General features: G+C 44.6%; 1 protein-coding gene across 1 annotated transcript in view; it reads right to left on the bottom strand.

Moving 5' to 3' along the window:
* LOC145850448 (protein sidekick-1) overlaps positions 1-24,384 on the bottom strand; it is a 340,167-nt gene that overhangs the window by 18,513 nt on the left and 297,270 nt on the right. The window contains exons 6-8 of the mRNA XM_082958398.1: positions 17,710-17,818; positions 14,887-15,077; positions 2,135-2,218 (exon numbers count right to left, since the gene is read on the bottom strand). Of these exons, the coding sequence (XP_082814524.1) occupies positions 2,135-2,218; positions 14,887-15,077; positions 17,710-17,818 (384 nt within the window). The remainder of the gene's footprint in view (positions 1-2,134; positions 2,219-14,886; positions 15,078-17,709; positions 17,819-24,384) is intronic.

The raw sequence follows: 24,384 nt of genomic DNA, 5'->3' as shown, positions 1-24,384 counted from the left end.
TGGCAGGTATCCGGCCCTCTTCAGTCAGAGACCAGGAAGAACCAAAGTCCTGGAACACGTCATCCGTTTGAAGCCTGGCCAGAACCCTGTCTGCCAGCATCCTTACCGTGTGCCTGAGAGGCTGGTGGTAGCCTTCAAGGATAGAGATGGATGTTGTCGAGCCGTCTTCAAGTGAATGGAGCAGCCCCATTGTCATTGTCCCAAAGAAAGATGTCTCTTTGCGCGTCTGCATGGACTTCCATAAGTTGTATGCCATCTCACAGTTTGATGCCTACCCCATGCCCAGCATTGACGACTTGCTGGAGAGAATAGGGAGAGCTCATTACATCACCATATTGGATCTCTGCAAAGGGTACTGTCAGGTGCCCCTGGACGAACAATCGAAGGCCTACACTGCCTTCCGGATGCCAATGGGCCTGTTCCAGTTCAAGGTTATGCTGTTTGGCCTTCATGGGGCCCCTGCGACTTTCCAGAGGCTGATGGACAAGGTCCTCCAGGACTGTGACGATTGCTGTGCTGCTTACTTGGACAACGTGGTGATCTACAGCCACTCCTGGGAGGAGCACATACAGCATCTTAGCAGAGTCCTGGGGAAGATCCATGATGCAGGCCTCACGCTTAACCTCCTGAAGTGTGAGTCGGCAAAACAGGAGACAAAGTACCTGGGTTACCAGCTGGGTAAGGGTGAAGTTCGGCCTCAGGTGGACAAAGTGGAGTCCATCAGGAACAGCCCTCAACCCAGAACCAAGAAACAGGTGAAGTCCTTCCTAGGTCTGGCAGGGTGGTACCGGAGATTCATTCCGCAGTTTTCGACCATCGCTGTCCCTCTGACCAACCTCACTTCAAAGGTGGCCAGCAACCCTGTGAAGTGGACTGAGGAGAGTGAGGAAGCTTTCATGATGCTGAAAAAAACGCCTGTGCTCATTCCCTGTTTTCCAGAGCCCTGATTTTCAGAAGAGGTTTCTCGTACAGGTGAACGCTTCGGCTGTGGGAATTGGAGCTGTACTGGCTCAAGGGGAGCCAGGAGAAGAGCTTCCTGTGCTGTACCTGAGTCGGAAGCTGTTGCCCAGGGAAACCAGGTATTCGATAATCGAGAATGAGTGCCTGGCTATAAAGTGGGCACTAGATAGCCTCCGTTACTACCTTCTTGGGAGGGAATTTGACCTGCACACGGACCACATAGCCCTGACCTGGATCCAGACCATGAAGGACCGGAATTCTCCTGTGACCAGGTGGTATCTGGAGCTCCAGCCCCTCAGGTTCTGTGTCCGTCACAAGGCAGGAAAAGAAAACGTCACGGCGGACTAACTATCCCGGCTCCTGAACCTGGTCGCTTCAGGAGAGGAGGAAGGTAATGTGACGGAGAAGTCCATCACTGGCCGCGGACAGCGCTTGGTACACTAACACACACACACACACACTCAGCGCGCCTCCCTGCTCTGTTATCAGCTGCGTTAATAATGTGGGTCGACACACAAGTTAACGTCCCTATCTTAGTACATACATTTCACACTTTATTCTTACCACCCGTCAGTAACAGGTTATTATACAGACAAGCGTTCATGTTTAATTTAAGCAATGTTTATTGTACTTATCAATGTTATGGATGAGCATGTTGTTTGTTTGGTTCTGCTCCTCTCTCTCCATCTCTGTCGCTTCCGGGTATGCTGGGATAAGGACCAGAGCTATGGTAATCGGGCTGGCTTTGTAGTGCCTGTCCCGAATGGTTGGTTCGTGTGAATGGGCATATTGGAAGACTCCATGTTAGTAGGGATGGGATTTTGTATGGAACCCCAGGAAACAGATGTAGTGTTGGGTGGGGCTCATAGCTCATTGATATTGCCACACACACACATGAAGCATCAAAAGCTATTGAGTAACCCAGCAAAAATAAGTTTATCTTCATCAATCACCTTGTGTGTGTTTACCATACCGACACACACACCAACACACACCAACACACACACACACACACACACACACACACACACACACACACACACACACACACACACACACACACACACACACACACACACACACACACACACACACACACACACACACACACGCACACACACACACGCACACACACACACGCACACACACACACGCACACACACACGCGCCTTACCCTTGGCCTGACAGTGTAAGTCGACGTTCCTGTCCACCGCTGCTACAGTCTTCAGTCTGGGTTCAGCAGTGAAGTATGGAGGCTCTGAAACATACACAGCAAGAGAAAATAGTTAGTTAGAGCAATACTTCAATGTCATTACCAAAAAAAGTACCAAAAAAAAATATAATGTATGAAATGTATGAAAAATGTATGAAATGTATGCATTCACTACTGTAAGTCGCTCTGGATAAGAGCGTCTGCTAAATGACTAAAATGTAAATGTAAATTACCAGTCAGAGAGAGAGAGAGAGAGAGAGATGGAGAGAGATAGAGATTTCTCTCTCTCCCTCTATTCTTTATCTCTCCATTCTGTGTTCCTCTGGAAGTCGACAGAGAGAATCTCCACCAGCTGAGAGCAACAGCCACAACAGACCAGCGGGTCCAGAACAGTGTTCTGTTGTTGTTCATATTGTTAATACTCCTAGCGGGGGATTGGACTGAAGTATGACTCTTCACTCAGCTAAAACTCCAACCACACTCAGCACACAGACAACGACGACACACACAAACACTCCTCCTCCCGTGTGTGTGTGTCGAACCTGCTGTACCTTGTGGACAAGACAACGAGGAGAGAGAGAGAGACACTTGGCATGACACTGATAAAAACAGAAACATTCATCTCCGTCACACACTAACGCACACAGCGTGCACAGAACAGCAGCAAACGGTGGATCTGTTAGGAGGGGAGACAGGCTTGTGCTTAGAGTTTTAATACATGCTGTCTTTTTCTCTCTCTCTCTCTCTCTCTCTCTCTCTCTCTCTCTCTCTTGTTTGTTCGTCTCTATGTGCTTTAGTAACACTTGATCATTGTTCATTGTTTGGAAGGGCAGATGTACACATTCACAGACCCTTTCCCTACGTGCCATCACACTCACACACAAACACAAAACACACACCATCTTAGCCTACACCAGTTATCTGGTCAAAAGATAGAGATAGAGAGAGAATAGAGAGAAGAGAGAGTAAAGAAGAGAGAGAAGAGAGAGAAGAGAGAGAATGGAGAGAATGGAGAGAAGAGAAAGAAGAGAGAGAAGAGAGAGAAGAGAGAGAGAAGAGAGAGAAGAGAGAGAATGGAGAGAAGAGAGAGAATGGAGAGAAGAGAAAGAAGAGAGAGAAGAGAGAGAATGGAGAGAAGAGAGAGAAGAGAGAGAAGAGAGAGAAGAGAGAGAATGGAGAGAAGAGAGAGAAGGGAGAGAATGGAGAGAAGAGAGAGAAGAGAGAGAATGGAGAGAAGAGAGAGAAGAGAGAGAAGAGAGAGAGAAGAGAGAGAGGAGAGGAGAGATGAGAGCAGAGAGAGAGAAGAGAGAGAAGAGAGAGAATAGAGAAGAGAGAGAAGAGAAAGAGAATAGAGAGAATAGAGGGAGAACAGAGGAGAGAGAGAGAATAGAGAGAATAGAGAGATGGAGTATAAAAATGCACTAGCGTACTTCTGAGAGTGCGCTATCCAACCTCTCTCTCTCTCTTCTCTCTCTCTCTCAGCAATCATGAAGCATCAAAAGCTATTGAGTAACCCAGTCAACAATCAATAAACACACACACACACACAAACACACACACATATACACACGTACAGAGGAGGCGTGGGCTGTGTCTGTTTGAGGTGCGTTATATGTGGAGGTGTGTAAGTGTGTGTGTGCTTATTGATTGTTGACTCTGGAAACAAACTCATTTAATCTGAGACTGAAAACATGTGTTCTGTTCTGAGAAAGGAACCAAGGTGAATGTGTCATAACAGAAAGGAACCATGGTGAATGTGTAATAACAGAAAGGAACCATGGTGAATGTGTAATAACAGAAAGGAACCATGGTGAATGTGTTATAACAGAAAGGAACCATGGTGAATGTGTTATAACAGAAAGGAACCATGGTGAATGTATTATAACAGAAAGGAACCATGGTGAATGTGTTATAACAGAAAGGAACCATGGTGAATGTGTTATAACAGAAAGGAACCATGGTGAATGTGTTATAACAGAAAGGAACCATGGTGAATGTGTTATAACAGAAAGGAACCATGGTGAATGTGTTATAACAGAAAGGAACCATGGTGAATGTGTAATAACAGAAAGGAACCATGGTGAATGTGTTATAACAGAAAGGAACCATGGTGAATGTGTAATAACAGAAAGGAACCATGGTGAATGTGTTATAACAGAAAGGAACCATGGTGAATGTATTATAACAGAAAGGAACCATGGTGAATGTGTTATAACAGAAAGGAACCATGGTGAATGTGTTATAACAGAAAGGAACCATGGTGAATGTGTTATAACAGAAAGGAACCATGGTGAATGTATTATAACAGAAAGGAACCATGGTGAATGTGTTATAACAGAAAGGAACCATGGTGAATGTGTTATAACAGAAAGGAACCATGGTGAATGTGTTATAACAGAAAGGAACCATGGTGAATGTGTAATAACAGAAAGGAACCATGGTGAATGTGTAATAACAGAAAGGAACCATGGTGAATGTGTTATAACAGAAAGGAACCATGGTGAATGTGTTATAACAGAAAGGAACCATGGTGAATGTGTAATAACAGAAAGGAACCATGGTGAATGTGTAATAACAGAAAGGAACCATGGTGAATGTGTTATAACAGAAAGGAACCATGGTGAATGTGTTATAACAGAAAGGAACCATGGTGAATGTGTAATAACAGAAAGGAACCATGGTGAATGTGTTATAACAGAAAGGAACCATGGTGAATGTGTTATAACAGAAAGGAACCATGGTGAATGTGTAATAACAGAAAGGAACCATGGTGAATGTGTAATAACAGAAAGGAACCATGGTGAATGTGTAATAACAGAAAGGAACCATGGTGAATGTGTAATAACAGAAAGGAACCATGGTGAATGTGTTATAACAGAAAGGAACCATGGTGAATGTGTAATAACAGAAAGGAACCATGGTGAATGTGTAATAACAGAAAGGAACCATGGTGAATGTGTTATAACAGAAAGGAACCATGGTGAATGTGTAATAACAGAAAGGAACCATGGTGAATGTGTTATAACAGAAAGGAACCATGGTGAATGTGTTATAACAGAAAGGAACCATGGTGAATGTGTTATAACAGAAAGGAACCATGGTGAATGTATTATAACAGAAAGGAACCATGGTGAATGTGTTATAACAGAAAGGAACCATGGTGAATGTGTTATAACAGAAAGGAACCATGGTGAATGTATTATAACAGAAAGGAACCATGGTGAATGTGTTATAACAGAAAGGAACCATGGTGAATGTATTATAACAGAAAGGAACCATGGTGAATGTGTAATAACAGAAAGGAACCATGGTGAATGTGTTATAACAGAAAGGAACCATGGTGAATGTGTAATAACAGAAAGGAACCATGGTGAATGTGTTATAACAGAAAGGAACCATGGTGAATGTATTATAACAGAAAGGAACCATGGTGAATGTGTAATAACAGAAAGGAACCATGGTGAATGTGTTATAACAGAAAGGAACCATGGTGAATGTGTTATAACAGAAAGGAACCATGGTGAATGTATTATAACAGAAAGGAACCATGGTGAATGTGTTATAACAGAAAGGAACCATGGTGAATGTGTTATAACAGAAAGGAACCATGGTGAATGTGTTATAACAGAAAGGAACCATGGTGAATGTGTTATAACAGAAAGGAACCATGGTGAATGTGTTATAACAGAAAGGAACCATGGTGAATGTGTTATAACAGAAAGGAACCATGGTGAATGTGTTATAACAGAAAGGAACCATGGTGAATGTATTATAACAGAAAGGAACCATGGTGAATGTGTTATAACAGAAAGGAACCATGGTGAATGTGTTATAACAGAAAGGAACCATGGTGAATGTGTAATAACAGAAAGGAACCATGGTGAATGTATTATAACAGAAAGGAACCATGGTGAATGTGTAATAACAGAAAGGAACCATGGTGAATGTGTTATAACAGAAAGGAACCATGGTGAATGTATTATAACAGAAAGGAACCATGGTGAATGTGTTATAACAGAAAGGAACCATGGTGAATGTGTTATAACAGAAAGGAACCATAGTGAATGTGTTATAACAGAAAGGAACCATGGTGAATGTGTTATAACAGAAAGGAACCATGGTGAATGTATTATAACAGAAAGGAACCATGGTGAATGTGTTATAACAGAAAGGAACCATGGTGAATGTGTTATAACAGAAAGGAACCATGGTGAATGTGTAATAACAGAAAGGAACCATGGTGAATGTGTTATAACAGAAAGGAACCATGGTGAATGTGTTATAACAGAAAGGAACCATGGTGAATGTGTAATAACAGAAAGGAACCATGGTGAATGTGTTATAACAGAAAGGAACCATGGTGAATGTGTTATAACAGAAAGGAACCATGGTGAATGTGTTATAACAGAAAGGAACCATGGTGAATGTGTTATAACAGAAAGGAACCATGGTGAATGTGTTATAACAGAAAGGAACCATGGTGAATGTATTATAACAGAAAGGAACCATGGTGAATGTGTTATAACAGAAAGGAACCATAGTGAATGTGTTATAACAGAAAGGAACCATGGTGAATGTGTTATAACAGAAAGGAACCATGGTGAATGTGTAATAACAGAAAGGAACCATAGTGAATGTGTTATAACAGAAAGGAACCATGGTGAATGTGTTATAACAGAAAGGAACCATAGTGAATGTGTTATAACAGAAAGGAACCATGGTGAATGTGTTATAACAGAAAGGAACCATGGTGAATGTGTTATAACAGAAAGGAACCATGGTGAATGTATTATAACAGAAAGGAACCATGGTGAATGTGTTATAACAGAAAGGAACCATGGTGAATGTGTTATAACAGAAAGGAACCATAGTGAATGTGTAATAACAGAAAGGAACCATGGTGAATGTGTAATAACAGAAAGGAACCATGGTGAATGTGTTATAACAGAAAGGAACCATGGTGAATGTGTTATAACAGAAAGGAACCATGGTGAATGTGTTATAACAGAAAGGAACCATGGTGAATGTGTTATAACAGAAAGGAACCATGGTGAATGTGTTATAACAGAAAGGAACCATGGTGAATGTGTTATAACAGAAAGGAACCATGGTGAATGTGTTATAACAGAAAGGAACCATGGTGAATGTGATTATAACAGAAAGGAACCATGGTGAATGTGTTATAACAGAAAGGAACCATGGTGAATGTGTTATAACAGAAAGGAACCATGGTGAATGTGTTATAACAGAAAGGAACCATGGTGAATGTGTTATAACAGAAAGGAACCATGGTGAATGTGTTATAACAGAAAGGAACCATGGTGAATGTGTTATAACAGAAAGGAACCATGGTGAATGTGTTATAACAGAAAGGAACCATGGTGAATGTGTAATAACAGAAAGGAACCATGGTGAATGTGTTATAACAGAAAGGAACCATGGTGAATGTGTTATAACAGAAAGGAACCATGGTGAATGTGTAATAACAGAAAGGAACCATGGTGAATGTGTTATAACAGAAAGGAACCATGGTGAATGTGTATAACAGAAAGGAACCATGGTGAATGTGTAATAACAGAAAGGAACCATGGTGAATGTGTTATAACAGAAAGGAACCATGGTGAATGTGTTATAACAGAAAGGAACCATGGTGAATGTGTAATAACAGAAAGGAACCATGGTGAATGTGTTATAACAGAAAGGAACCATGGTGAATGTGTTATAACAGAAAGGAACCATGAGTGAATGTGTTATAACAGAAAGGAACCATGGTGAATGTGTTAATAACAGAAAGGAACCATGGTGAATGTGTTATAACAGAAAGGAACCATGGTGAATGTGTTATAACAGAAAGGAACCATGGTGAATGTGTTATAACAGAAAGGAACCATGGTGAATGTATTATAACAGAAAGGAACCATGGTGAATGTGTTATAACAGAAAGGAACCATGGTGAATGTATTATAACAGAAAGGAACCATGGTGAATGTGTTATAACAGAAAGGAACCATGGTGAATGTGTTATAACAGAAAGGAACCATGGTGAATGTGTTATAACAGAAAGGAACCATGGTGAATGTATTATAACAGAAAGGAACCATGGTGAATGTGTTATAACAGAAAGGAACCATGGTGAATGTGTTATAACAGAAAGGAACCATGGTGAATGTGTAATAACAGAAAGGAACCATGGTGAATGTGTTATAACAGAAAGGAACCATGGTGAATGTGTTATAACAGAAAGGAACCATGGTGAATGTGTAATAACAGAAAGGAACCATGGTGAATGTGTTATAACAGAAAGGAACCATGGTGAATGTGTTATAACAGAAAGGAACCATGGTGAATGTGTTATAACAGAAAGGAACCATGGTGAATGTGTAATAACAGAAAGGAACCATGGTGAATGTATTATAACAGAAAGGAACCATGGTGAATGTGTAATAACAGAAAGGAACCATGGTGAATGTGTTATAACAGAAAGGAACCATGGTGAATGTGTTATAACAGAAAGGAACCATGGTGAATGTGTAATAACAGAAAGGAACCATGGTGAATGTGTTATAACAGAAAGGAACCATGGTGAATGTATTATAACAGAAAGGAACCATGGTGAATGTGTAATAACAGAAAGGAACCATGGTGAATGTATTATAACAGAAAGGAACCATGGTGAATGTATTATAACAGAAAGGAACCATGGTGAATGTGTTATAACAGAAAGGAACCATGGTGAATGTGTTATAACAGAAAGGAACCATGGTGAATGTGTTATAACAGAAAGGAACCATGGTGAATGTGTAATAACAGAAAGGAACCATGGTGAATGTATTATAACAGAAAGGAACCATGGTGAATGTATTATAACAGAAAGGAACCATGGTGAATGTGTTATAACAGAAAGGAACCATGGTGAATGTGTAATAACAGAAAGGAACCATAGTGAATGTGTTATAACAGAAAGGAACCATGGTGAATGTGTTATAACAGAAAGGAACCATAGTGAATGTGTAATAACAGAAAGGAACCATGGTGAATGTGTTATAACAGAAAGGAACCATGGTGAATGTATTATAACAGAAAGGAACCATGGTGAATGTGTTATAACAGAAAGGAACCATGGTGAATGTGTAATAACAGAAAGGAACCATGGTGAATGTGTAATAACAGAAAGGAACCATGGTGAATGTGTAATAACAGAAAGGAACCATGGTGAATGTATTATAACAGAAAGGAACCATGGTGAATGTGTTATAACAGAAAGGAACCATGGTGAATGTGTAATAACAGAAAGGAACCATGGTGAATGTGTTATAACAGAAAGGAACCATGGTGAATGTGTTATAACAGAAAGGAACCATGGTGAATGTGTAATAACAGAAAGGAACCATGGTGAATGTATTATAACAGAAAGGAACCATGGTGAATGTGTAATAACAGAAAGGAACCATGGTGAATGTGTTATAACAGAAAGGAACCATGGTGAATGTGTAATAACAGAAAGGAACCATGGTGAATGTGTTATAACAGAAAGGAACCATGGTGAATGTGTTATAACAGAAAGGAACCATGGTGAATGTGTAATAACAGAAAGGAACCATGGTGAATGTGTTATAACAGAAAGGAACCATGGTGAATGTGTAATAACAGAAAGGAACCATGGTGAATGTGTTATAACAGAAAGGAACCATGGTGAATGTGTTATAACAGAAAGGAACCATGGTGAATGTGTTATAACAGAAAGGAACCATGGTGAATGTGTTATAACAGAAAGGAACCATGGTGAATGTGTTATAACAGAAAGGAACCATGGTGAATGTGTTATAACAGAAAGGAACCATGGTGAATGTGTTATAACAGAAAGGAACCATGGTGAATGTATTATAACAGAAAGGAATGTGTGAGTGTTTAAATGTATGTAATATTATAAAAGGAAGTGTGGGTCCATCGAGAGCATCCTGACTGGTAGCATCTCAACCTGGCATCGCAACTGCTCGGCCTCCGACCCCAGTACAGTGAGGTGTGTTTTACCCAGTACAGTGAGGTGTGTTTTGTACCCAGTACAGTGAGGTGTTTTATACCCAGTACAGTGAGGTGTGTTGTACCCAGTACAGTGAGATGTGTTGTACCCAGTACCGAGAGATGTTTCGTACCCAGGACAGTGAGGTGTGTCGTACCCAGGACAGTGAGGTGTGTCGTACCCAGGACAGTGAGATGTGTTGTACCCAGTACAGTGAGATGTGTCGTACCCAGGACAGTGAGATGTGTTGTACCCAGTACAGTGAGATGTGTCGTACCCAGGACAGTGAGATGTGTTGTACCCAGTACAGTTAGGTGTGTTGTACCCAGTACAGTTAGGTGTGTTGTACCCAGTACAGTGAGATGTGTTGTACCCAGTACAGTGAGATGTGTTGTACCCAGTACAGTTAGGTGTGTCGTACCCAGGACAGTGAGATGTGTTGTACCCAGTACAGTGAGGTGTGTCGTACCCAGGACAGTGAGATGTGTTGTACCCAGTACAGTTAGGTGTGTTGTACCCAGTACAGTTAGGTGTGTTGTACCCAGGACAGTGAGATGTGTTGTACCCAGTACAGTGAGGTGTGTTGTACCCAGTACAGTTAGGTGTGTTGTACCCAGGACAGTGAGATGTGTCATACCCAGGACAGTGAGATGTGTTGTACCCAGTACAGTGAGGTGTGTCGTACCCAGTACAGTTAGGTGTGTTGTACCCAGGACAGTGAGGTGTGTCATACCCAGGACAGTGAGATATGTTGTACCCAGTACAGTGAGATGTGTTGTACCCAGGACAGTGAGATGTGTTGTACCCAGTACAGTTAGGTGTGTTGTACCCAGTACAGTTAGGTGTGTTGTACCCAGTACAGTGAGATGTGTTGTACCCAGTACAGTTAGGTGTGTTGTACCCAGGACAGTGAGATGTGTTGTACCCAGGACAGTGAGATGTGTTGTACCCAGTACAGTTAGGTGTGTTGTACCCAGTACAGTGAGATGTGTTGTACCCAGTACAGTTAGGTGTGTTGTACCCAGGACAGTGAGATGTGTTGTACCCAGGACAGTGAGATGTGTTGTACCCAGTACAGTTAGGTGTGTTGTACCCAGTACAGTGAGGTGTGTTGTACCCAGGACAGTGAGATGTGTTGTACCCAGTACAGTTAGGTGTGTTGTACCCAGTACAGTTAGGTGTGTTGTACCCAGTACAGTTAGGTGTGTTGTACCCAGTACAGTGAGATGTGTTGTACCCAGTACAGTGAGATGTGTTGTACCCAGGACAGTTAGGTGTGTCGTACCCAGGACAGTGAGATGTGTTGTACCCAGTACAGTGAGGTGTGTCGTACCCAGGACAGTGAGATGTGTTGTACCCAGTACAGTTAGGTGTGTTGTACCCAGTACAGTTAGGTGTGTTGTACCCAGGACAGTGAGGTGTGTCGTACCCAGGACAGTGAGATGTGTTGTACCCAGTACAGTGAGGTGTGTCGTACCCAGTACAGTTAGGTGTGTTGTACCCAGGACAGTGAGGTGTGTCATACCCAGGACAGTGAGATATGTTGTACCCAGTACAGTGAGATGTGTTGTACCCAGGACAGTGAGATGTGTTGTACCCAGTACAGTTAGGTGTGTTGTACCCAGTACAGTTAGGTGTGTTGTACCCAGTACAGTGAGATGTGTTGTACCCAGTACAGTTAGGTGTGTTGTACCCAGGACAGTGAGATGTGTTGTACCCAGGACAGTGAGATGTGTTGTACCCAGTACAGTTAGGTGTTTTGTACCCAGTACAGTGAGGTGTGTTGTACCCAGGACAGTGAGATGTGTTGTACCCAGTACAGTTAGGTGTGTTGTACCCAGTACAGTTAGGTGTGTTGTACCCAGTACAGTGAGGTGTGTCGTACCCAGGACAGTGAGATGTGTTGTACCCAGTACAGTTAGGTGTGTTGTACCCAGTACAGCGAGATGTGTTGTACCCAGGACAATGAGATGTGTTGTACCCAGTACAGTTAGGTGTGTTGTACCCAGTACAGTTAGGTGTGTCGTACCCAGTACAGTTAGGTGTGTCGTACCCAGTACAGTGAGATGTGTTGTACCCAGTACAGTGAGGTGTGTCGTACCCAGGACAGTGAGATGTGTTGTACCCAGTACAGTGAGGTGTGTTGTACCCAGTACAGTGAGGTGTGTTGTACCCAGTACAGTTAGGTGTGTTGTACCCAGTACAGTGAGGTGTGTCGTACCCAGGACAGTGAGATGTGTTGTACCCAGTACAGTTTGGTGTGTTGTACCCAGTACAGTGAGGTGTGTCGTACCCAGTACAGTTAGGTGTGTTTTACCCAGTACAGTGAGATGTGTTGTACCCAGTACAGTTAGGTGTGTCGTACCCAGTACAGTGAGATGTGTTGTACCCAGGACAGTGAGGTGTGTCATACCCAGGACAGTGAGATGTGTTGTACCCAGTACAGTGAGATATGTTGTACCCAGTACAGTGAGATGTGTTGTACCCAGTACAGTGAGGTGTGTCGTACCCAGGACAGTGAGATGTGTTGTACCCAGTACAGTTAGGTGTGTTGTACCCAGTACAGTTAGGTGTGTTGTACCCAGTACAGTGAGGTGTGTCGTACCCAGGACAGTGAGATGTGTCGTACCCAGTACAGTTAGGTGTGTTGTACCCAGTACAGTGAGGTGTGTCGTACCCAGGACAGTGAGATGTGTTGTACCCAGTACAGTGAGGTGTGTCGTACCCAGGACAGTGAGGTGTGTCGTACCCAGTACAGTTAGGTGTGTTTTACCCAGTACAGTGAGATGTGTTGTACCCAGTACAGTTAGGTGTGTCGTACCCAGTACAGTGAGATGTGTTGTACCCAGGACAGTGAGGTGTGTCATACCCAGGACAGTGAGATGTGTTGTACCCAGTACAGTGAGATGTGTTGTACCCAGTACAGTGAGATGTGTTGTACCCAGTACAGTGAGGTGTGTCGTACCCAGGACAGTGAGATGTGTTGTACCCAGTACAGTTAGGTGTGTTGTACCCAGTACAGTTAGGTGTGTTGTACCCAGTACAGTGAGGTGTGTCGTACCCAGGACAGTGAGATGTGTCGTACCCAGTACAGTTAGGTGTGTTGTACCCAGTACAGTGAGGTGTGTCGTACCCAGGACAGTGAGATGTGTTGTACCCAGTACAGTGAGGTGTGTCGTACCCAGGACAGTGAGATGTGTTGTACCCAGTACAGTGAGGTGTGTCGTACCCAGGACAGTGAGATGTGTTGTACCCAGTACAGTGAGGTGTGTCGTACCCAGTACAGTGAGGTGTGTCGTACCCAGGACAGTGAGATGTGTCGTACCCAGGACAGTGAGATGTGTTGTACCCAGGACAGTGAGATGTGTCGTACCCAGTACAGTGAGATGTGTTGTACCCAGTACAGTGAGGTGTGTCGTACCCAGGACAGTGAGATGTGTTGTACCCAGTACAGTGAGGTGTGTTGTACCCAGTACAGTGAGGTGTGTTGTACCCAGTACAGTTAGGTGTGTTGTACCCAGTACAGTGAGGTGTGTCGTACCCAGGACAGTGAGATGTGTTGTACCCAGTACAGTTTGGTGTGTTGTACCCAGTACAGTGAGGTGTGTCGTACCCAGTACAGTTAGGTGTGTTTTACCCAGTACAGTGAGATGTGTTGTACCCAGTACAGTTAGGTGTGTCGTACCCAGTACAGTGAGATGTGTTGTACCCAGGACAGTGAGGTGTGTCATACCCAGGACAGTGAGATGTGTTGTACCCAGTACAGTGAGATATGTTGTACCCAGTACAGTGAGATGTGTTGTACCCAGTACAGTGAGGTGTGTCGTACCCAGGACAGTGAGATGTGTTGTACCCAGTACAGTTAGGTGTGTTGTACCCAGTACAGTTAGGTGTGTTGTACCCAGTACAGTGAGGTGTGTCGTACCCAGGACAGTGAGATGTGTCGTACCCAGTACAGTTAGGTGTGTTCTACCCAGTACAGTGAGGTGTGTCGTACCCAGGACAGTGAGATGTGTTGTACCCAGTACAGTGAGGTGTGTCGTACCCAGGACAGTGAGGTGTGTCGTACCCAGTACAGTGAGGTGTGTTGTACCCAGGACAGTGAGATGTGTTGTACCCAGTACAGTGAGGTGTGTCGTACCCAGTACAGTGAGGTGTGTCGTACCCAGTACAGTGAGGTGTGTCGTACCCAGGACAGTGAGATGTGTTGTACCCAGTACAGTGAGATGTGTTGTACCCAGTACAGTTAGGTGTGTTGTACCCAGTACAGTGAGGTGTGTCGTACCCAGGACAGTGAGATGTGTCGTACCCAGTACAGTTAGGTGTGTTGTACCCAGTACAGTGAGGTGTGTCGTACCCAGTACAGTGAGGTGTGTCGTACCCAGGACAGTGAGATGTGTCGTACCCAGTACAGTTAGGTGTGTTGTACCCAGTACAGTGAGGTGTGTCGTACCCAGGACAGTGAGATGTGTTGTACCCAGTACAGTGAGGTGTGTCGTACCCAGGACAGTGAGATGTGTTGTACCCAGTACAGTGAGGTGTGTCGTACCCAGGACAGTGAGATGTGTTGTACCCAGTACAGTGAGGTGTGTCGTACCCAGTACAGTGAGGTGTGTCGTACCCAGGACAGTGAGATGTGTTGTACCCAGTACAGTGAGGTGTGTCGTACCCAGTACAGTGAGGTGTGTCGTACCCAGGACAGTGAGATGGGCCCGGGCCTCGGTGGGTCTGGTGGTGGAGTTAAGAAGCGACGCCTCACACACGTACACGCCCCCGTCTGAGAGGGAGGGGCTAGAGAGGGTCAGGCGACGCCCGAACACGCCCACTCCACTGGCCAGCCGACGCCCATTACGTTTCCACGACAACACCAGCCTCTCCACCGGCCTGGGGAGAAAACAACAAATTATCCAATCAATCTATTAATTACTCATCTAGCCAATCAATCAACCAATTAAACAATCAATCAATCAAATGATCAATCTATTTAACAATCAATCAATCACATTATCAATCTATTTATTAATCAATCAATCACATTATCAATCTATTTATTAATCAATCAGTCAATCAGTAAATCAATGAATGACAGTGGAACAGCTTCCAGTCTTCATCGAGGTTCATGCGGTTACACAACTACTGTACTATTGTACTGTACTACTGAACTACTGTACTGCTGAACTACTGTACTGCTGTACTGTACTACTGTACTACTGAACTACTGTACTGCTGAACTACTGTACTGCTGAACTACTGTACTGCTGTACTGCTGAACTACTGTACTGTACTACTGAACTACTGTACTGTACTACTGTACTACTGTACTGTACTACTATACTACTGAACTACTGTACTGCTGAACTACTGTACTGCGGAACTACTGTACTGTACTGTACTGCTGAACTACTATACTAGTGTACTACTGTACTGTACTGTACTGCTGAACTACTGAACTACTGTACTGCTGAACTACTGTACTGTACTACTGTACTGTACTACTGAACTACTGTACTGCTGAACTACTGTACTGTACTGTACTGTACTGCTGAACTACTGTACTGTACTGTACTGCTGAACTACTGTACTGCTGAACTACTGTACTACTGTACTATACTGCTGTACTGCTGAACTACTGTACTGTACTGTACTACTGAACTACTGTACTGCTGAACTACTGTACTGTACTACTGTACTGTACTACTGAACTACTGTACTGCTGTACTGCTGAACTACTTTACTGTACTACTGTACTGTACTACTGTACTGTACTGCTGAACTACTGTACTGCTGAACTACTGTACTGTACTACTGAACTACTGTACTGTACTGTACTGCTAAACTACTGTACTGCTGAACTACTGTACTGCTGTACTGTACTACTGAACTACTGTACTGCTGTACTGCTGAACTACTGTACTGCTGTACTGTACTACTGAACTACTGTACTGCTGAACAACTGTACTGCTGTACTGTACTACTGTACTGTACTGCTGTACTGTACTACTGTACTGCTGAACTACTGTACTGCTGTACTGAACTACTGTACTGCTGAACTACTGTACTGCTGAACTACTGTACTACTGAACTGCTGTACTACTGTGCTGCTGAACTACTGTACTGCTGAACTACTGTACTACTGAACTGCTGTACTACTGAACTACTGAACTACTGTACTACTGAACTGCTGTACTGCTGAACTACTGTACTGCTGAACTATTGTACTACTGAACTACTGTACTGCTGTACTACTGTACTACTGAACTACTGTACTGCTGAACTACTGTACTACTGTACTGCTGAACTACTGTACTGCTGAACTACTGTACTGCTGTACTGCTGACCTACTGTACTGCTGAACTACTGTACTACTGAACTACTGTACTGCTGTACTACTGAACTACTGTACTACTGTACTACTGAACTACTGTACTGCTGAACTACTGTACTGCTCTACTGCTGACCTACTGTACTGCTGAACTACTGTACTACTGAACTACTGTACTGCTGTACTACTGAACTACTGAACTACTGTACTACTGAACTACTGTACTGCTGAACTACTGTACTGTTGAACTACTGTACTGTCTACTAGAAGGGGGTATTGGCACCATGAGACAAAACAACATCAAGACAACATTTCTGATGTCTACACCATCTAAAACACTTTATTACTGTGGAGGGAGGTGTGTGTGTGTGTGTGTGTGTGTGTGTGTGTGTGTGTGTTAGACAGAGGTGCTGAGGCAGGGTGAAAGACAGACTGACTGCTCTAATCAACACTGTCTAAACTGGTCTTGGAGGGGAGAGAGAGAGAGAGAGAGAGAGAGAGAGGAGAGAGAGAGAGAGAGAGTGAGAGAGAGAGTGAGAGGGGGAGGGGGGAGGGGATGGATGGATGATAGGAGGAGTGGAGGGAGGGAGAGAGAGACAGATAGAGGGAAGGGGAAGGAGGATAGGAGCGGAGGGAGGGGAGAGAGAGAGAGAGAGAGAGAGAGGGGAGGGAGGGGAAGGAGGATAGGAGGGGAGGAGGGGAGGGAGAGAGAGAGGAGGGGAAGGAGGATAGGAGGAGGGGAGGAGAGAGGGGAGGGGAAGGAGGATAGGAGGGGAGGAGGGGAGGGAGAGAGAGAGGAGGGGAAGGAGGATAGGAGGAGGGGAGGAGAGAGAACGGAGGGGAAGGGAAGGAGGATAGGAGAGGAGGAGAGGAGGGAGAGAGAGGGGAGGGAGGGAAAGGAGGATAGGAGGGGAGGAGGGGAGGGAGAGAGAGAGGACTGGAAGGAGGATAGGAGGAGGGGAGGAGAGAGAGAGATTAGGAGTGCTAAAGAGAGAGGGAGGTTAAAGGAGAGAGAGTTGAGTCCAACTTCTTCCTGTCATTTGAGGTTTAAAGACTCACTGACAGGGTGAGGCCAGGTCTGTTGTGTGTGTGTGTGTGTGTGTGTGTGTGTGTGTGTGTGTGTGTGTGTGTGTGTGTGTGTGTGTGTGTGTGTGTGTGTGTGTGTGTGTGTGTGTGTGTGTGTGTGTGTGTTACCTGGCGTTAGCAATACACTCCAGTGTAGCTTCCCTTCCTGCCACGACAGACATATTCTTCGGACCAATCACAATGACCGGAGCCACGGGGACAACCAGAGCATCAGGGTCTGAGAGAGAGAGAAAAAGGGAGGAGAGGGAGAGAAAGGGGGGGAGGGAGCGAGAAAGGGAGGGAGGGAGGGAGAGAAAGAGGGAGTAGAGGGAGAGAGAGAAAGAGGGGGGAGAGGGAGAGAAAGGGGGGAGAAAGGGGGGAGAGGGAGGGAGGGAGGGAGGGAGGGAGAAAGATGGGGGAGAGGGAGCGAGAGAAAGAGAGAGAGAGGGTGAGAGAGAAAGGAGGGAGAGTGAGAGAGAGAGAACGAAGGAGGGAAGGGAGAAAGAAAGATACATTTCAACTCAACACATATCTAAAAACAAATATCTCAATGAAGAGCGAGAGAGAGCGAGAGTATGTGTGGTATGTGTGTGTGTGTGGGGTGTGTGTGTGGGTGGTGTGTGTGTGTGTGTGTGTGTGTGGGTGTGGTATGTGTGTGTGGGGTGTGTGTGGGGTGTGTGTGGGTGTGGGTGTGGTGTGCGGTGTGTGGGTGTGTGTGTGTGTGTGGTGTGTGTGTGGGGTGTGTGTGTGTGGGGGGGGGGGGTGTGGCGTGTGGGTGTGTATGTGTGTGTGTGTGTGGTGTGTGTGTGTGTGTGTGTGTGTGTGTGTGTGTGTGGTGTGTGGTGTGTGGTGTGTGGGGGTGTGTGTGTGTGCGTGTGTGGGTGTGTGTGTGGTGTGTGTCTGTGGTGTGTGTGTGTGTGTGTGTGTGTGTGTGTGTGTGTGTGTGTGTGTGTGTGTGTGTGTGTGTGATTGATTGATAGTTGACTAAGACAGTAGAGGACAGTAGTGATTGATTCATCACAGACAGATGTAGATTGCCTAACAACTCTACCTCTCTCTGTCTCTCTCATCATTTTGTTCATCCATAAGGTATGTATGTTTCTGTTCTTCCTAGCATTCTTCTTTCTCTTCTTTGTCTGTGAACTTAGTTCACTCAGCGTCTCTCTCTCTCTCTAGTCTCTGCAACAGCTGAATCATTTGAACTAGACTACATGACAGAAAGACTGGGAGTGTACACCACCGGTCAAAAGTTTTACAACACCTACTAATTCAAGGGTTTTTCATTATTTTTACTATTTTCTACATTGTAGATCTTAACATTTTCCGTATTGACTGACATTCATGTCTTGATGGACTGTTGTTTCTCTTTGCTTATTTGAGCTGTTCTTGCCATAATATGGACTTGGTCTTTTACCAAATAGGGCTATCTTCTGTATACCACCCCTACCTTGTCACAACACAACTGATTGGCTCAAAGGCATTAGGAATGAAAGAAATTCCACAAATTAACTTTTAATAAGACACACCTGTTAATTGAAATGCATTCCAGGTGACTACATCATGAAGCAGGTTGAGAGAATGCCAAGAGTGTGAAAAGCTGTCATCAAGGCCAAGGTTGGCTGTTTAACCATTTTTTGGTTACTACATGATTCCATATGTGGTATTTAATAGTTTTGATGTCTTCACTATTATTCTACAATGTAGAAAATAGTAAAAAGAAAAGAAAAACCCTTGAATGAGTAGGAGATCTAAAATGTTTGACCGGTAGTGTATGTGTCTACGGTGTGAGAGAAAGAGCATGGGACGTGCGCTTGTGTGTGTCTGTGTGTCTGGTAACTGGTAGAGGACCTGGGGACTAGTAATGACCAGCTGGTAGACCATGTCTGGTAACTGGTAGAGGACCTGGGGACTAGTAACAACCAGCTAGTTGACCATGTCTGGTAACTGGTAGAGGACCTGGGGACTAGTAACGACCAGCTAGTTGACCATGTCCGGTAACTGGTAGAGGACCTGGGGACTAGTAACAACCAGCTAGTTGACCATGTCTGGTAACTGGTAGAGGACCTGGGGACTAGTAATGACCAGCTAGTAGACCATGTCTGGTAACTGGTAGAGGACCTGGGGACTAGTAATGACCAGCTGGTAGACCATGTCTGGTAACTGGTAGAGGACCTGGGGACTAGTATCGACCAGCTAGTAGACCATGTCTGGTAACTGGTAGAGGACCTGGGGACTAGTAACGACCAGCTAGTAGACCATGTCTGGTAACTGGTAGAGGACCTGGGGACTAGTAACGACCAGCTAGTAGACCATGTCTGGTAACTGGTAGAGGACCTGGGGACTAGTAACAACCAGCTAGTAGACCATGTCTGGTAACTGGTAGAGGACCTGGGGACTAGTAACGACCAGCTAGTAGACCATGTCTGGTAACTGGTAGAGGACCTGGGGACTAGTAACGACCAGCTAGTAGACCATGTCTGGTAATTGGTAGAGGACCTGGGGACTAGTAACGACCAGCTAGTAGACCATGTCTGGTAACTGGTAGAGGACCTGGGGACTAGTAACGACCAGCTAGTTGACCATGTCTGGTAACTGGTAGAGGACCTGGGGACTAGTAACGACCAGCTAGTTGACCATGTCCGGTAACTGGTAGAGGACCTGGGGACTAGTAACGACCAGCTAGTTGACCATGTCCGGTAACTGGTAGAGGACCTGGGGACTAGTAACGACCAGCTAGTTGACCATGTCCGGTAACTGGTAGAGGACCTGGGGACTAGTAACGACCAGCTGGTAGACCATGTCCGGTAACTGGTAGAGGACCTGGGGACTAGTAACGACCAGCTGGTAGACCATGTCTGGTAACTGGTAGAGGACCTGGGGACTAGTAACAACCAGCTAGTTGACCATGTCTGGTAACTGGTAGAGGACCTGGGGACTAGTAACAACCAGCTAGTAGACCATGTCTGGTAACTGGTAGAGGACCTGGGGACTAGTAACAACCAGCTAGTTGACCATGTCCGGTAACTGGTAGAGGACCTGGGGACTAGTAACAACCAGCTAGTAGACCATGTCTGGTAACTGGTAGAGGACCTGGGGACTAGTAACAACCAGCTAGTAGACCATGTCTGGTAACTGGTAGAGGTAGAGGTGAGCAGGCTACAGAAGTAAAGAGGGCTGTACTTTAAACACACACACGCTCCACATGTACACAATACACACATCCACTCCAATTTAAACAATCAACTTTGGAGAGGTTGGTTTCTTTTGAGCGTGTGTGTGTCCTGCCGTGTGTGAGCGTGTGTGTGTATTGCTGTGTGTGAGCGTGTGTGTGTATTGCTGTGTGTGAGCGTGTGTGTGTATTGCTGTGTGTGAGCGTGTGTGTGTATTGCTGTGTGTGAGCGTGTGTGTGTATTGCTGTGGCAGCATAAGGACTCCCTGTGGAGATTATACAATGAAACTCCTCAAAATCAAATCATTCTATTGGATTAAATACCAGGAAAAGGAGAGGGGAGGGAGGGAGGGAGGGAGGGAGGGAGGGAGGGAGGGAGGGAGGGAGGGAGGGAGGGAGGGAGGGAGGGAGGGAGGGAGGGAGGGAGGGTTGATGCATAAATTAATGAGGCCTGAGTACTGAAGGCTTTCATTGGTTCCCTGAGCTAATGTCTATAAGGCTATAAATCAACAGGCTAACCCAGTCTAGTATCAGACAGGAAACACAGGTTATTTCATTGGTTCCCTGAGCTAATGTCTATAAGGCTATAAATCAACAGGCTAACACAGTCTAGTATCAGACAGGAGAGGTTCAAACCCACTACTGGACATCATGGGCTGACCCTAAAACAGGGGAACACAGAGTCATCCTAAATTACAACTAGGGGAAGATTAAATAAACAGGATTGGTATGGTTTGAGAGAGTGAGAGAGGGGGGAGAGGGGGGGGGGGGGGAGAGATAGAGGGAGGGTTGACAGAGCTGGCAGGTAGTCCTATCTCAGATTAGACGGTAATCTCTCTCCGAATGGATTTTCTCAGATTACAACTTGTTGTTTCTCCTATTAAATGGACCCTGGACAGGACATCAGGGTGTGTAATCCCTCCAGCTCAACATATATATGTGTGTGTGTTAATCCATTCAGACAAATCCCTGTAGGGTCCTAGAGAGCAGGGAGACATGGCCCAGGGTGTGTGATGTTAGCAGAATGTGTATTAATAGAGTTGTCACAAACATATCATCAGTTTGACACATAACACACAGGAGAGAGAGAAACAGAGAATACCTGACCACTGTGGCTGACCCACATTTAAGGAAAGAGCTCTGACTATGTACAGACTCAGTGAGCATAGCCTTGCTATTGAGAAAGGCCGCCGTAGGCAGACCTGGCTTTCAAGAGAAGACAGGCTATGTGCACACTGCCCACACAATGAGGTGGAAACTGAGCTGCACTTCCTAACCTCCTGCCAAATGTAGGACCATATTAGAGACACATATTTCCCTCAGATTACACAGATCCACAAAGAATTCGAAAACAAATCCAATTTTTATAACCTCCCATTTCTATTGGTAAATACCACAGTGTGCCATTACAACAGCAAGATTGGTGAACTGTTGCCACAAGAAAAGGGCAACCAGTGAAGAACAAACACCGTTGTAAATACAACCCATATTTATGTTGATTTACATTGCTTCGGAAAGTATTCAGACCCCTTGACTTTTTCCACATTTTGTTACGTTACAGCCTTATTCTAAAATGTATTGAACCATTTATTTGTCTCATCAATCTACACACAATACCCCATAATGACAAAGTGAAAACAGGTCTTTATACATTTTTGAAAATGTATTAAAAATAAAAACACAGAAATACCTTATTTACATAAGTATTCAGACCCTTTGCTATCAGAATCGAAATTGAGCTCAGGTTTATCCTGTTTCCATTGATCATCCTTGAGATGTTTCTGCAACTTGATTGGAGTCCACCTGTGGTAAATTCAATTGATTGGACATGATTTGGAAAGGCACACATGTCAATATAAGGTCCCACAATTGTCCGTAGAGCTCCGAGACAGGATTGTGTCGAGGCACAGATCTGGGGAAGAGTACCAAAACAATTCTGTAGTATTAAAGGTCCCCAAAAACACTGTGGCCTCCATCATTCTTAAATGGAAGAAATTTGGAACCACCAAGAATCTTCCTAGAGCTGGCCGCCCGGCCAAACTGAGCAACCCGATGGTCACTCTGACAGAGCTCCAGAGTTCCTCTGTGGAGATGGGAGAAACTTTTAGAAGGACAACCATCTCTGCACTACTCCACCAATCAGGCATTTATGGTAGAGTGGACAGACGGAAGCCATCTCAGTAAAGGGCACATAACAGCCCACTTGGAGTTTGCCAAAAGGCCCCTACAGGACTCTCAGACCATGAGGAACAAGATCCTCTGGTCTGATGAAACCAAGATTGAACTCTTTGGCCTAAATGCCAAGCGTCACGTCTGGAGGAAACCTGGCACCATCCCTACGGTGAAGCAAGGTGGTGGACGCATCATGCTGTGGGGATGTTTTTCAGCAGCAGGAACTGGGAAACAAGTCAGAATTGAGGCAAAAATAAATGGAGCAAAGTACAGAGAGATCCTTGATGAAAACCTGCTCCAGAGCGCTCAGGACCTCCGAATGGGTCGAAGGTTCACCTTCCAACAGAACAATGACCCTAAGCACACAGCCAAGACAAGCAGAAGTGGCTTTGGGACAAATCTCTGAATGTCCTTGAGTGGCCCAGCCAGAGCCCGGACTTGAACCCGATCGAACATCTCTGGAGAGACCTGAAAATAGCTCTGCAGCAACGCTCCCCATCCAACCTGACAGAGCTTGAGAGGATGCACAGAGAAGAATGGGAGAAACTCCCCAAATACAGGTGTGCCAAGCTTGTAGCGACATACCCAAGAAGACTCATGGCTGTAATCACTGTCATAGGTGCTTCAACAAAGTACTGAGTAAAGAGTCTGAATATTTATGTAAATGTGTTTGAACACTGAGTTAGAGAAGAGAACACTGAGTTACAGAAGAGAACACTGAGTTAGAGAAGAGAACACTTGGTTATAGAGGAGAACACTGAGATAGAGAGGAGAACACTGAGTTATAGAGGAGAACACTGAGTTAAAGAGGAGAACACTGAGTTATAGAGGAGAACACTGAGTTAAAGAGGAGAACACTGAGTTAGAAGGGAGAACACTGAGTTATAGAGGAGAACACTGAGTTATAGAAAATAACACTGAGTTAGAGAGGAGAACACTGAGTTATAGAAAATAACACTGAGTTAGAGAGGAGAACACTGAGTTATAGAGGAGAACACTGAGTTAAAGAGGAGAACACTGAGTTAGAGAGGAGAACACTGAGTTATAGAGGAGAACACTGAGAGAGGAGAACACAGAGATGAGAACACTGAGTTAGAGAGGAGAACACTGAGTTAGAGAGGAGAACACTGAGTTATAGAGGAGAACACTGAGTTAAAGAGGAGAACACTGAGTTAGAGAGGAGAACACTGAGTTATAGAGGAGAACACTGAGTTAGAGAGGAGAACACAGAGTTAGAGAGGAGAACACTGAGTTAGAGAGGAGAACACTGAGTTAGAGAAGGGAACACTGAGTTATAGAAAATAACACTGAGTTAGAGAGGAGAACACTGAGTAATAGAAGAGAACACTGAGTTAGAGAGGAGAACACTGTGTTAGAGAGGAGAACACTGAGTTAGAGAAGGAATACTGAGTTATAGAAGGGAACACTGAGTTACAGAAGGGAACACTGAGTTAGAGAAGGGA

Source organism: Salmo salar, chromosome 12 (genome assembly GCF_965601325.2).
Source record: "Salmo salar chromosome 12, fSalSal1, whole genome shotgun sequence".
Taxonomy (NCBI): domain Eukaryota; kingdom Metazoa; phylum Chordata; class Actinopteri; order Salmoniformes; family Salmonidae; genus Salmo; species Salmo salar.
Note: the sequence above shows the minus strand (reverse complement) of the source record. Positions and strands in the feature narration are given on the sequence as shown.